This window comes from Lottia gigantea, assembly GCF_000327385.1.
Source record: "Lottia gigantea unplaced genomic scaffold LOTGIsca_259, whole genome shotgun sequence".
Classification (NCBI taxonomy): Eukaryota; Metazoa; Mollusca; class Gastropoda; family Lottiidae; genus Lottia; species Lottia gigantea.
In genome coordinates, this window is record NW_008708791.1 from 47,023 (window position 1) to 59,501 (window position 12,479).

At 38.4% G+C, this 12,479-nt stretch overlaps 2 protein-coding genes across 2 annotated transcripts; both read left to right on the forward strand.

Moving 5' to 3' along the window:
• Positions 1 to 1,384: 1,384 nt before the first annotated feature.
• On the forward strand, positions 1,385 to 3,215 carry LOTGIDRAFT_175252 (hypothetical protein; the record flags this gene model as incomplete). The annotated part of the gene is made up of 2 exons (XM_009055884.1): positions 1,385 to 1,429; positions 2,523 to 3,215. 2 exons carry the CDS (start codon positions 1,385 to 1,387, stop codon positions 3,213 to 3,215), a joined length of 738 nt encoding a protein of 245 aa, XP_009054132.1.
• A 7,601-nt stretch (positions 3,216 to 10,816) lies between these two features.
• LOTGIDRAFT_175253 (hypothetical protein) lies at positions 10,817 to 11,831 on the forward strand (the record flags this gene model as incomplete). Its single annotated transcript, XM_009055885.1, has 4 exons — positions 10,817 to 11,110; positions 11,212 to 11,239; positions 11,320 to 11,528; positions 11,718 to 11,831. 4 exons carry the CDS (start codon positions 10,817 to 10,819, stop codon positions 11,829 to 11,831), a joined length of 645 nt encoding a protein of 214 aa, XP_009054133.1.
• Between the last annotated feature and the right edge of the window lie 648 nt (positions 11,832 to 12,479).

A 12,479-nucleotide genomic window follows, 5' to 3' on the forward strand; every position in this document is an offset into this window, starting at 1 on the left:
CCCCCGTATATCCATGTGACTGGGGGGGCCAACAAAGGACAATGTCCTTTTTCGGCCCAGAGAGCTTGTATATATCCCCGATTATTGGGTGTACAAGTTGGACGTTATAAATAGCTTGTAATGAGGACAAAGAATCAGAAAATATAATACATTTTTTTAATGATGTAGAGGACTGAAAGAACTCAAGTGCCTGTAAAATGGCAATGAGTTCTGCTGTGAAAATGGAGGCTGCTGATGGTAAAGCTACAGATAGATTTCATATCTAGATGATGGTCTTTCTCTGTCAAATTGGGATCTTTTCAAAAGCCACGTGAAACGTTTCTGTATAGAATTTCAAAGAAGATCATATTTACAGAAAGATCACACCCTCTCTGTGTTGAGGGCAGAATATAGGACGCTTACTGATTGTGAGTCACAGAATCCGGGTCTTTACACAAGTCGCCTTTCAGATATAAAGCATCAGCTTCGCCTTTCAGAGGATAAGCGAATTGCAGGTGCTCGCATACGTTCAAGATCCAATGAAATTTAAAACCAAGAGAGACCCTTCTCGCAATTTCTTGAGAAAGGAGCATGACCGTGCTGCCAAGAAAACTATCTCTTGTATTAATGATGGTGATGAACTCTGCACCACCAACAACACGGTCATGGACAGTTTCCAGTCATTTTACTCGACTTTATTTTCTAAAGAAGAGATAGATCTTTCTGAGGCATATGGTTTTTTTAGCAGATGTGCCTGAGTTGGACGAATCTTCCGGGCATTCTCCCGAAGGTGGCATATCCAAAGCTGAGATATTACCAGCCCCTTGGGAAATGAAAGGTGAAAAATCTCCTGGTCCAGATGGGCTAACAAGGGAATTTATCTGGCTAATTTTGACATGCTTGGTGATGTGTTAGTTAGCCTTATTTTCTCCTTAGGAACGTTATCCTCTTCACAAAGCCTATCCTATATCACGCTTTTGTGTAAAGATCCCTATCATGCTGAGAGGGTCAAGAATTGGCGCCCTATTTCGCTTCTGAATGTGGATTATAAGGTACTATCCAGGTCTTTGTCCATTTTTGGAAAGTCTACAATATGTAACGTAATAGCTTTGTCTAAGTTATGGCATGTTGGATCTGTTACAATTCCATCAAAAAATAAATTATTATTAAAGTTCAAAGATTATGTTTTAATTTCAGTTGGCCTTCAAAAAATGATCCAATTCGTAGAAATGTTATGTATTCGGATAAATCCTTTAGTGGCACTGGGATCATAAATATTTCTTCTAAATTAAAAGCCATTCGGGTTATACATATTGTTCAGGGTATTTTGAACTGGAATGCAAAATGGTGGTTAAGATTCTGGTTCATCGGGGTACTTCGATATTAAACTGATTTTTTGACCTAGATGAGGTGCCCGGAGCAAGCTCCGCCCTCATCACGGGTTGCCCTGGTATTGCAGTACTTCCAGGCGAGGCCCATCCTCATAATACAAATTAAAAGAATTCCCCTACTACCATGCCAGCTTGCTACAAGCATATGACGTACACCTACCAAAAGTGGGAAATTGGCGTGTGCCTCCCAGCTCTGCTGAAAATCGACGTTTGCCCTACGTCTCAAACTGCTTGTGCAAACCAGAATATTATAGAACGTAATGCTCTGCTGAGTGCAAAAGAAAGAAATAAAGAACGCTGATCATAGAAAAGAACATATACTTCTTTTATTTTTTTTTTATTTTTTAAAGACCGACTGTGTTGAGACCATCGCGGAAAGGTACAAACTGACCCTTAACAGGCATTGCTTCTCGGCCTTTTGGCTAAGATCAAAGTGTAGTATCTGTTCTTGTTACGCTTGGGTTTTAGTTAAAAATTAGAGTACTAGTATCCGGCATTTATGCGTTTGCGAGAACGGCTCTATTTAGTGCAACTAGTGGGCATCGAGCTTTAGAATTTCACTTCTATTCCTGTTCCGGTGGAAAAGGTCGGGCTCGGTTGCTTCGACGGCCCGCTAGGTCCACCTAGGGCTCGTTAGGGTTTTGTTAGGTAGGTTGTTTAGCTTTTGGATCCCTTACGGATAGGCAGGGTATCCAAAGGTGCACACTGGTTTTTCCCAGTCATCAGGTAGCCAGTTTGTGTAAAGAGCAATGATATCGATCCGAAGTCCATTGTTTCAATGGGCTCCGGTCGATCTGCCAGGACCTTCCACGTCACCTTCGAATCTGAGGTGACTGTGTCCTCCTTTTTGGATAAAAGTCCTGTTGCCGAGATTGGGAGGAATTCCTACTCCCTTCCCGGCTTTGATAGATCCAAACTAATAGCCCGTTTGTTTTGGCTCCCGAAGTATATCTCTGATGGAGATTTAGAAAGTTTTTTCCGGTCGTTTGGCCTTAAAGTCCTCTCAATATCTAGAGAGTATTATTCTCAAGAAGGTATGAAACACATTAAGACTCTGACCCGACGTGTGTTTTTAGAGGGTAAACCTTCGGCTTTTGACTCTGTGCCCCACACATCATCTGTGCTGGGAAATATGTCCTCATTATTTTACAGGGACGAGCTCCCATATGTTTAAAATGTTTCCAACCCGGACATATGAGGAAGGAATGTCCCATGAGTAAAGCTTTTTTGTCCTCTGCCTCATCATATGCCAATGTTCTGAACAGATCCTCGGTTAATATACCCAGTACTTGTTTCGTGCCAGTATCTGCTCTTCCTAAAGAGAACGCTCCTCTTCCTCCTCCTCCGCCTCCTGCTCATGTTAAACTTTATGAGAGGAGGGTGGATGAGGATTGGTTTTACACACCCAAACAAAATGCAAAAAAAAGTACTTCATCAGAATGCAATACTGTGCCCGTTAGCAATATTTCTACTTCTGTTAATTCGAGTACTAAAAAAATGGCATTACAAACTTCTTCACCATCTAAAATTAAACACAACCACACCTCTGACAAGCTCCAGTCTGCTGCAGCTGGGGCCAACACGTCTTCGTTGAGATCGGAAAATCTGTCATCTTTACCAAAGTCAAAGCCAGGAAAGCCTAACTTGAACAAAGAACCAGCTATTGAATCCATGGATACTGTAATGGATGATATTAACCCGGTTGAAATGGTCAGTGATGTTATGGATAATTTAGCTGACACTGAAAAGCTAAATGATATCCTAAGTAGCATGACTCCTGGTCGGTCGACCGATGGGGAGGGGTTCGGATTGGGTGAAGAGTCTTCTGAAGACTCTCCGATTTAATTTCTTTTTTACTGGTTTTTGATAATGTACCTATATATACTTACATTGTGCTTCTTTCTGTTAATATTTATCAAGATGACACTCAATGTTTCATCCATTAACACAAATGGTTTGTTAGGATTTAATAAAATCCATTATTTATATAAATTTTTAGCCCTTGAACGTTTCGATGTTGTTTTCCTACAAGAAACACACGTTTTTAATTTAAAAATTGGAAGAAAGTTTGAACACATTTTACAGCAGTATAAATATTTTTGGTCCTTTGGGTCTAATTAGAGCTCTGGTTCTGCCATCCTCTTAAAAAACTCCTTAAGATATATAGTTCATCATTTTCATTTTGATTTAGAAGGCCGTTTTGTTTATATCGATGTTGATATAAATGACTGCCCATTACGTTTTATAAATATTTATTGTCCTAACAAACCATCTGATAGAAATGATTTTATTCGTCATCTTGAGAGTTATTTAGTCTCCTCAAGATGTATTATTTTAGGTGGTGATTTTAACTTTGTTCTAAATAATGTTTTAGATAAAACTGGTGGTAATGTTGATAAAATATCGTCAAGTTCTTCCACTTTCAAGAACCTAATTTCACGGTTTAACTTTCAAAAGATGTCTTCCGTTTTCATTTTCCTCATAAAGTTCTTCATACCTGGAGCAGCTCTTCGGTATCTTGTAGACTGGACAGATTTTATATACCATCTAATAAATTTTCTGGTACACATGATTTTCAAGTCCAGCCTCTTATATTTTCTGATCACTCTTGTATTTCTTTTAAATTGAGTTTAAATCCAACAGTGTCTATAGGTAGAGGTTACTGGAAGTGTAACAGCTCCAGTGTTATTTCCTCTGATTTCACATTTCAATTTCGCTCCTTTTTTAATTCATTTTCGTATCTAGTATCTGAAAAAGAACTTTCTTTGTTAAACCGGGTAAATTTTTAAAGGCCATATAAAAACTTTTTGTAAGGAGTTTCAGAAAAGTTTAACCATACAGAGAAAAGCAGATATATCTACATTAAAACGAGAATATAGGGACTTGACTGAGCGGGAGATACTCAACCCGGGCCTTTTCTCTGCTCGTGTCTCAGGGATAAAGCATCAGCTTTGTTCTCTTGAGGACGAGAGAGTGGATGGTGCTCGGATCAGATCTAGATCTGCTGTTATTGAAAATATAGAACGACCATCTCGTTTCTTTTTTAAAAAAGAGCATGATCGTGCTGCCAGGAAACAGTTACCTGTTTGTAGGAGGGCGATAATTCTTGTACCACCAACAGCACTATCCTGCAATCTTTTGTATCCTTTTATTCAAACCTGTTTCATAAGGAGGACATTGATCTTACTGAGGCTGGTCGCTTCCTGGCAAGTCTGCCCTCTCTCAGTGACTCTGTGAGAGATTCACTGGAGGGAGAGATATCCAGGAGTGAAATTCTCTCAGCTCTTTCTTCCATGAAGAGTGAGAAGTCTCCTGGTCCAGATGGACTGACTAAGGAGTTTTACCTCGCCAATTTTGACGTTCTTGGTGATGTTCTGGTTCGACTTTACCACCTTGTTTTTGAGTCTGAGTCGTTATTCCACTCAGAGTTTATCATATATAACTTTTGTGCAAGAATTTGGAGCATCCCGAGGGCGTCAAGAATTGGCGACCGATCTCTCTACTGAACATAGACTACAAGATTATTTCCAAAGTATTATCAACCAGGCTTGGGGTTTGTTGGAAGATATTGTTGGCCTGGATCAGACTTGTTCTGTTCCAGGCAGATCAATACTGGATAATGGTCATCTTTTGAGGGCAGTAGTGGACTATGTTCGGGATAGAGACTTGCCTTTGGCTGTTGTCTGTCTGGACCAGGAAAAAGCATTTGATAGAGTCTATCATGAGTTTTTATTTCTTGTTCTCCAACATTTTAACTTTGGTTTAAGCTTTCGAAATTGGATAAAGATTTTATATACAAACATTTCTTCTTCTGTTATAGTTAATCAGCATATTTCTACACCATTTCAAGTAACCAGGTCTGTAAGACAGGGGTGTAGTCTTTCCCCTTTATTATATATTTTAGTTTTAGAACCATTTTTACTCAAAGTCCGAAATGACCCTCGTGTAGTGGGCATTGTTATACCTGGCTCCCCTTCAACTTCTGTCAAACTTTCTGCTTATGCTGATGATACGACTATTATTTGTACTTCAGATGCCTCTATCCAGAGAGTATTTAACATCTGTTTACTTTACGGTAGAGCATCTTGTGCAAAATCAAATTTGTCTAAGTCCAAAGGTTTATTTTTTGGTAAATGGGCCAGTCGATCAGACCATCCTTTCGGCATACGCTGGATAGATGGCAGTAAGTTGCTGGGGATCCCTTTTGGAAAAAATGAGGTTTATTGGAGATCTTTATATACAAAAATTGCCACTTCCTTAAATTTATTTAGTAATAGGCCCTTATCTGTGTTTGGTAGATCTATCGTCTGTAATGTTATAGACTAAACTCTGGTACGTTGGCTCTGTTTTAGTTTCTCCTCGTAATTTTATTATTAAAGTGCAGCGTCTCTGTTTTAACTTTATATGGCCTTCCAAAAATGAACCTGTAAGGAGAAATGTTATGTACTCCAGTGTATCACAGGGTGGGACTGGTATCATACTCATTTCATCTAAATTAAAATCCTTACGTATTATGCATATCATTAATGGTATTTCAAACCGTAATGCTAAATGGGTCTTGTGGTTGAGATTCTGACTTGGTCTGCAGCTAAGAGAATTTAATCCTTCCTTAATTTTAAATCCAATTTACAACCTCATGGGTTTCATTTACCTCCTTTTTATAAGTCATGTTATTCTGATTTTCTGGAGTTTTTAGAAATCTGATGTGCCGTCTGCGTCCAAATCTTCTATAGGACGTGGAACTGATGATAGTAGTTCATTTGCTATTGATATTATTGCAGCTGATGTTATTTTGCCGGTGTCATCTGGCGATATGCCGGTGGAGGATTCCATTGTTGAAAAGTCTGAGTATGAATAGCCAAACAGTGAACCTTTCCATAACACACGAAAAGCCTAATCTCACACGAGTGGAACGTGAAGCGTTAAACTTACTTAAGAAAGACGATAGCATTGTTATTAAAAAGAATGACAAAGGTTCATGTTGTGTCATTCTGAATAGGGAGGATTACGTTTCAGAAGCAGAGAATCAACTGAATAATCCTAAACATTATGCCATTTTACCGAAACCAATTTTCAAAGAAACTGCTAACATGATTAATAATATTCTTGCCGATTTAGTCAAAACTAGTTATCTCAAACAGAAACAATATGACTATCTGTCTGCCAAACCTGATTGTCGCGAGAGACATTTGTACACTTTGCCTAAAATCTATAAGAATCCAACCAAGGAGTGGTTTATCTCGAATATAATCCCTAAAGGCCGCCCGATTATATCTGACTGTGGTAGTGAGTCATATGCAGTGTCAGAATACATTGATCATTTCTTACTACCTCTAGCATGCCAACATCGCGCCTACCTTAAAGACACAACCGATTTTGTCAATAAAATAAAAAATCTTCGAGTTCCCTCTAATGCCATTTTAATTTCTATCGACTTTTTTCTATGTATACCAATATCGATAACACTACTGGTTTAACGGCAGTTCGTAAAGCTTTTAATAGACAGAGATTTGTCTTAGTCGAAACGATNTCACATTTAATGGTAAAACATATTTACAAACTTCAGGGACAGCAATGGGCAAACGATTCGCCCCTTCGTACGCAAACCTTTTCATGGCAGAGTGGGAACGTGAGGTGTTGCCCCTCTGTCCATTTGACCCACTTTTTTACGGACGCTTTTTGGATGACATTTTTATGGTTTGGACTTATTCTATCGAACAGTTTTGGGAATTCTTTGAAATTCTCAACAACCACCATCCTTTTATCAAACTAACCGCAAACGTGAGTGACAAAAGCATAGACTTTCTCGATACCACGGTCTTTAAGGGAGATTCCATAGCAGAAACAAATAAACTGGATATTAAAGTGTATTTCAAAGAAACTGATACTCATCAACTCTTGCACAAGAGCTCCTTTCACCCAAAACATACCTTTTCTGGTATAATTAAGTCACAAGTTTTACGATTTCATCGAATTTGTACAAGATCTTCTGATTTCAACCAAGCCTGTACGATTGTTTTCTCAAAACTGAAAGAGCGTGGGTACTCTAAACGATTTTTACGAAACATAAAAAATTCCTTTATGCCGAAGTACCTCCAGGTTTAAGAAGTGCTCCATGTTTGTCCAGTAGATGCAAAACATGTCCCTTTATATCAGAAACTCATTATTTTGTAAGCAACTCTACGAATAAAAGGTACCCGATCCAAGAACATCTAACATGTGAACATTCGAATGTAATATATTTAATTTCATGCAAGAAATGCCCTAAACAATATGTAGGAGAAACTAAGAATAATTTACGAACTCGCTTTAATGCTCATAGGTCAGACATCAAATTAAAGAAAGACAAGCCTGTTTCTAATCATTTCAACCTCGACGACCATTCAATAGACGATCTCATCCTAATCCCAATTGAGCGTATAGAAATTGACTTGCCCGAAGATGAAACTACCAAATTCCGTCAATCTAGGGAGGCCCATTGGATTGAGACATTGAATACAGCAAGACCTATAGGACTAAATATTCATCATAATGTAGGCATAGCACCCTTTGTTGTCCCGTTTAATACAACCAGCAATCGAGCAAGCAAGATAGTTCATGCCCACTATAAGAGCCTTCAAGAGAAATTCCCCCATGTCTATAAGCAGAAAATGATAGTTGCATATTCAAAAAATAAGAACTTGAATGATAATATTGTTCATAGTAAACTAAAAACAATCAGTACATAACAGATACTATACTTCTCGCCCATCGGGCGAGTTATTTTTTCTAATTTAAGATCAGAATAAGAACAGAAGAAAACCCAATATCAAGACCCTTAATCCTAATTTCTAAATAAAGTGTCTGCTCCACCCTAGGCCTGTACATTTGGGAGAATCAAACCCTCCCTTCCCCGAAATCCAATTTTTAGATTTCGGGCACATATTCTCCGAATCATCACTCTCAGCGTCTCAGAAAATGTCTTATATTTCATTACTCTTTAAGAAGCCTTCTGAGCCTGAACATATGAAGTATGGCGACCCATCTCATTGCTTAACGTAGATTATAAGATTTTGTCGAAAGTTTTGTCGATGAGGTTGGGTAATGTAATGGACCTTTTGATACATCCGGTTCAAACTTGTGCAGTTCCTTGTCGGTCAATATCGGACAATGGAATATACTACGTGGACTATGTTGAACACAAGAATCTTCCATGTTATTTTATTTGTTTGGAACAGGAAAAAGCTTTTGATCGAGTGTCCCATGAGTTTTTGTTTATGGCTTTACGCTATTATGGCATTGGTGATGGTTTTTTAAAATGGATTCAAATTTTGTATAGTGACATATCATCTTCAGTTTTTGTAAATAATTTTTTATCGAACATTTTCCAGTCACTCGAGCGGTACGTAAAAGGATGTAGTCTTTCTCCTTTGCTATATGCTTTAGGAATTTACTTTGGCAAGTGGATGACTCGGTCTGATCATCCTTTTGGGATTTCCTGGGTGGATTCTGAGACTAAGATAGTAGGTTTTTCATTTTGGTCGTTTCAATGATAAAGTCTTACAAGAGAGGGTCAATGGTAAAGTTAAGAATGTTTTAGATATTTTCCTTAAATGGCCTTTATCAATATTTGGTGTCTAACATTATTGCTCTGTCAAAGTTATGGTACATTTTTACAATCGTTCTTTCATAAAATCACTTCAGCGCCAATGTTTTCAGTTTGTTTGGCAGCTTGGTCATGAGCCAGTAAAACGTGTTACTATGTTTGCTCCAAAATATCAAAGCGGGGTTGGCATGGTGCACGTTTTATTCTAGTTGAATGCATTACGATGCCCCATAGTCAGTATTCGTCTCCTTTTTACAATGAATGTCTTGATGCCTTTTAAATGTTTATCGATATTTGTAATAATTTAAGTATTAATATTATATGGCCTTCTTTGACTTCAAAGTTATATACAACATCTTTCTTTCGTCAGTTTTAGAAGATCTACAGGTGTCATCCAAATTCACAAACATTAATTTCGAATAATCTTTCCAAAGCCTTCTTCCATGCTGGATCTTTACATCAATTATTTATCTTTATGAGAAGATTGTGGTGTTTTTAAAACAAGCATGTCTTTATTTTAAATTTTAAATATTTTGTTGGTTTTTAATACCACCATGTGGTGTATTAACTGTGATATTGTTTTTAGTGTTTTTTTGTAGTCATTAAATGACTTTTTCTGTGATATGGTTTTATCGTCACTATGTGACCTTTCTGTGATATTGATAGGTATTTTGTCGTTATAGTTTTTTCATTATTTTAACGTATTCTGGAGCCCGTTTAATGCTGATGCTCCTTAATGCTCAGATGTGTTATGGCAAACATGCAGACGATTGAGCGTCAGTTGCAGCTTTGCTTAAACAACTTACAGCAATGGGCAACTGACAATGGATTTAGGTTTTCAGGCATGACCCACCCTCATAATACAAATTAAAAGAATCCCCCCTACTACTAGCATATGCCGTACACCTTCCAGAAGTGGGAAATTGGCGTGTGTCTCCCAGCTCTGCTGAAAATAGACGTTTGTCCTACGTCTCAGAGTACTTGTGCAACCCAGAATATTATAGAACGTAATGCTCTTCTAAATGTATCGAAATGGGTTGCACTGTCAATTGCGTAGCCTGAGTGCAAAAGAAAGAAAGAACGAACGAACGAACGAACGCTGTTCACAGAGAAGAACTTTTTTCTATATCCTTTTTTTTTCTTTTTTTTAAAGACCGACTGTGTTGAGACCATTGCGGAAAGATACAAATTTATTTGAGGTCCTAAACTGACCCTGAATAGGCATCTTCTTCTAAGATCCAAGGTTTGTCAGGGCCGGTTATACGTTTGGATTGGATTACACGCTTTGAGAGAGATTTGGGTATTTTCAACTCACCTGACCAACACCAACTTTCATAATGAGTGAGATATTGAGTAAGATCGAGCCAACTGATGCAGATATTGTACGATTGAAAGACCAGGCAACATCTTGACAGGAAGGGAAATGGTTTTCAGTGCGGTCAAGCAAACTCACTCTCCGTATTAAGTACGGCGCCATTGAGATATTATGGAAACTTGACAGAGCAGAGGAATGGTTTGTCACCTTACAAACGAAAGAACACTTGCTGCAAGTCAAGACATTTAAGGTTCAAAATATTTTATTTCACTTCAGTGACGCAGAGAATTATGAGCATCAGTGCCCACTGGATTCCTCTTTCATCGGTCGGCCGTGTGTTTGGTCAGTACGGATAAGTTTTATCGGTACGAAGAATATGGTCAACACCACCCGCTAAACGGGTGGCGCATTAAACTCGAGTGCACTGATAAACAATATTTTTCTGTATCCCACATTGTGTACGTGCCAGGTGTGCATCCCTTTAGGATCCTTGTGGCTTGCAATGAGAGACAGCCATTGTGTCTCCATTGTAAGCGCACTGGCCATATGGCAAGAGACTGCCCAATGAAGATTTTGCGACGTGTGGAGACTGAGAACAAGGATAAGGATAAGTCTTACGCGGATGCTTTGAGTGGGTTCTCAGCCTCTGGGGACAAGGCAGTAGAGGAGCAGACTCCAGGGGCTGGGAATCCTCAGGAGCCCGAGGTGATGCCTGATTTAGAATCTTCCCCGAGACCCACCCCAACACGCCCGTGGGCCGAGGAAATGGACAGTGAATTAAGTAACTCTGATAGTGATAGCTTGATTATAGATGTTCAGGAAGATCAAAACTGGAAACAAGTAAAAAAAAAACAGCCGTGCAGGCAGTCCCAAGAAGAGGGGTGGGAAAAGATTTAAAACCTAATTTTTATTCTTTTCTCACATAGTTCTTTCTATTTCAGATTGTACGTTATAATGTTGTTATTCATGGTCGGTATCGATATTGAGTTTCTGAGTACTTTCTTTCTAACATAATATAGTAAATTTAATCATGCATTTCTATTTTTCAGGTTATTTTTTGTCAGTTTCGACTAGGTTGTTTGTCTATGTTTTTTGGCAAGGTACCCCGAATTTCACTCACTATGCTTTACAAAGTAGTGAACTGTTTTATATGTGTGGACTCGTTTGTGTTCACATCGCCTATCAGTCGAGTGATTTTTCACTCATGTCTGTCACGCAGTCTGGGCGTTTATGTTTGCTTCGGTGTTGTGTCAGTCCAGTGAGTTTTTAATCATGTCTGCCCGTGCCAGTGTAATGTGTTTGATGTGTAATTTTTCTACATCACAAAACTTAAATGGCGGATATTAGGACTGTATCTATCAACTATCGTGGTTTATTGTCTCTTCAGAAATCGAGAGTAATATCGAGAGATCTGAAAGATATGGCTACTGATGTTTGTTTTTTACAGGACACTAATATACGCACTGTTGAGCAGGCAAAAATTTACGAAAATCTTGGTGTTCTGGCTCTAGCTGCTCAACAGGGGTGGGGATTATTTTATTTAATCGTTTATGTGTTGTGATTCGGAAAATAACTTTCGATTTTGAGGGGAGGCTACTCGTTGTCGACATCAGTGGCGCACAATTTAAGCTGATTTGTATATATGCGCCAGCTATGGGTGTGGATCGAAAGGAATTTTTACTTGGCTATTTTTGGCTACACATCGGTATATTATATTTGGCGGAGATTTTAATTTTATAATGGATCCTCACCTTGACAAAATTGGGGTAATATTAAAAACGGCATTGTGGGGTAACAAAATTTATCTAGTATTATTTCGGATTTTAATTTAGCTGACGCTTATAGACATATTTATCCTAAAATTGTATTAGTGACATGGCGGGGCCAAGGTGTCGCATGTCGCTTAGACCGCTTTTTATTAAAGAAGGAATCTTTTAAAGCATCTTGTAAGTTTTGACGTGTTCTCCCTTTGATCATGATTATATAACTGTTATCATTAATGTTTCTGACATGGGTTCAAATTTAAAGCTAATTTAAGTTCGTTAAGTGGTGAGGAATCAAATTCTGTAACCGCAAACACTAAGAAGGTGTCGAAGCCAACATCTTCGGGTTTCGTGTCAACTGTTCGGCACAGAGTCGGATTATTCTGAAGAATCTGAAAATGATAGCGTTGATGATATCATGGAAACCGTAACTTCTGGAGAGATTT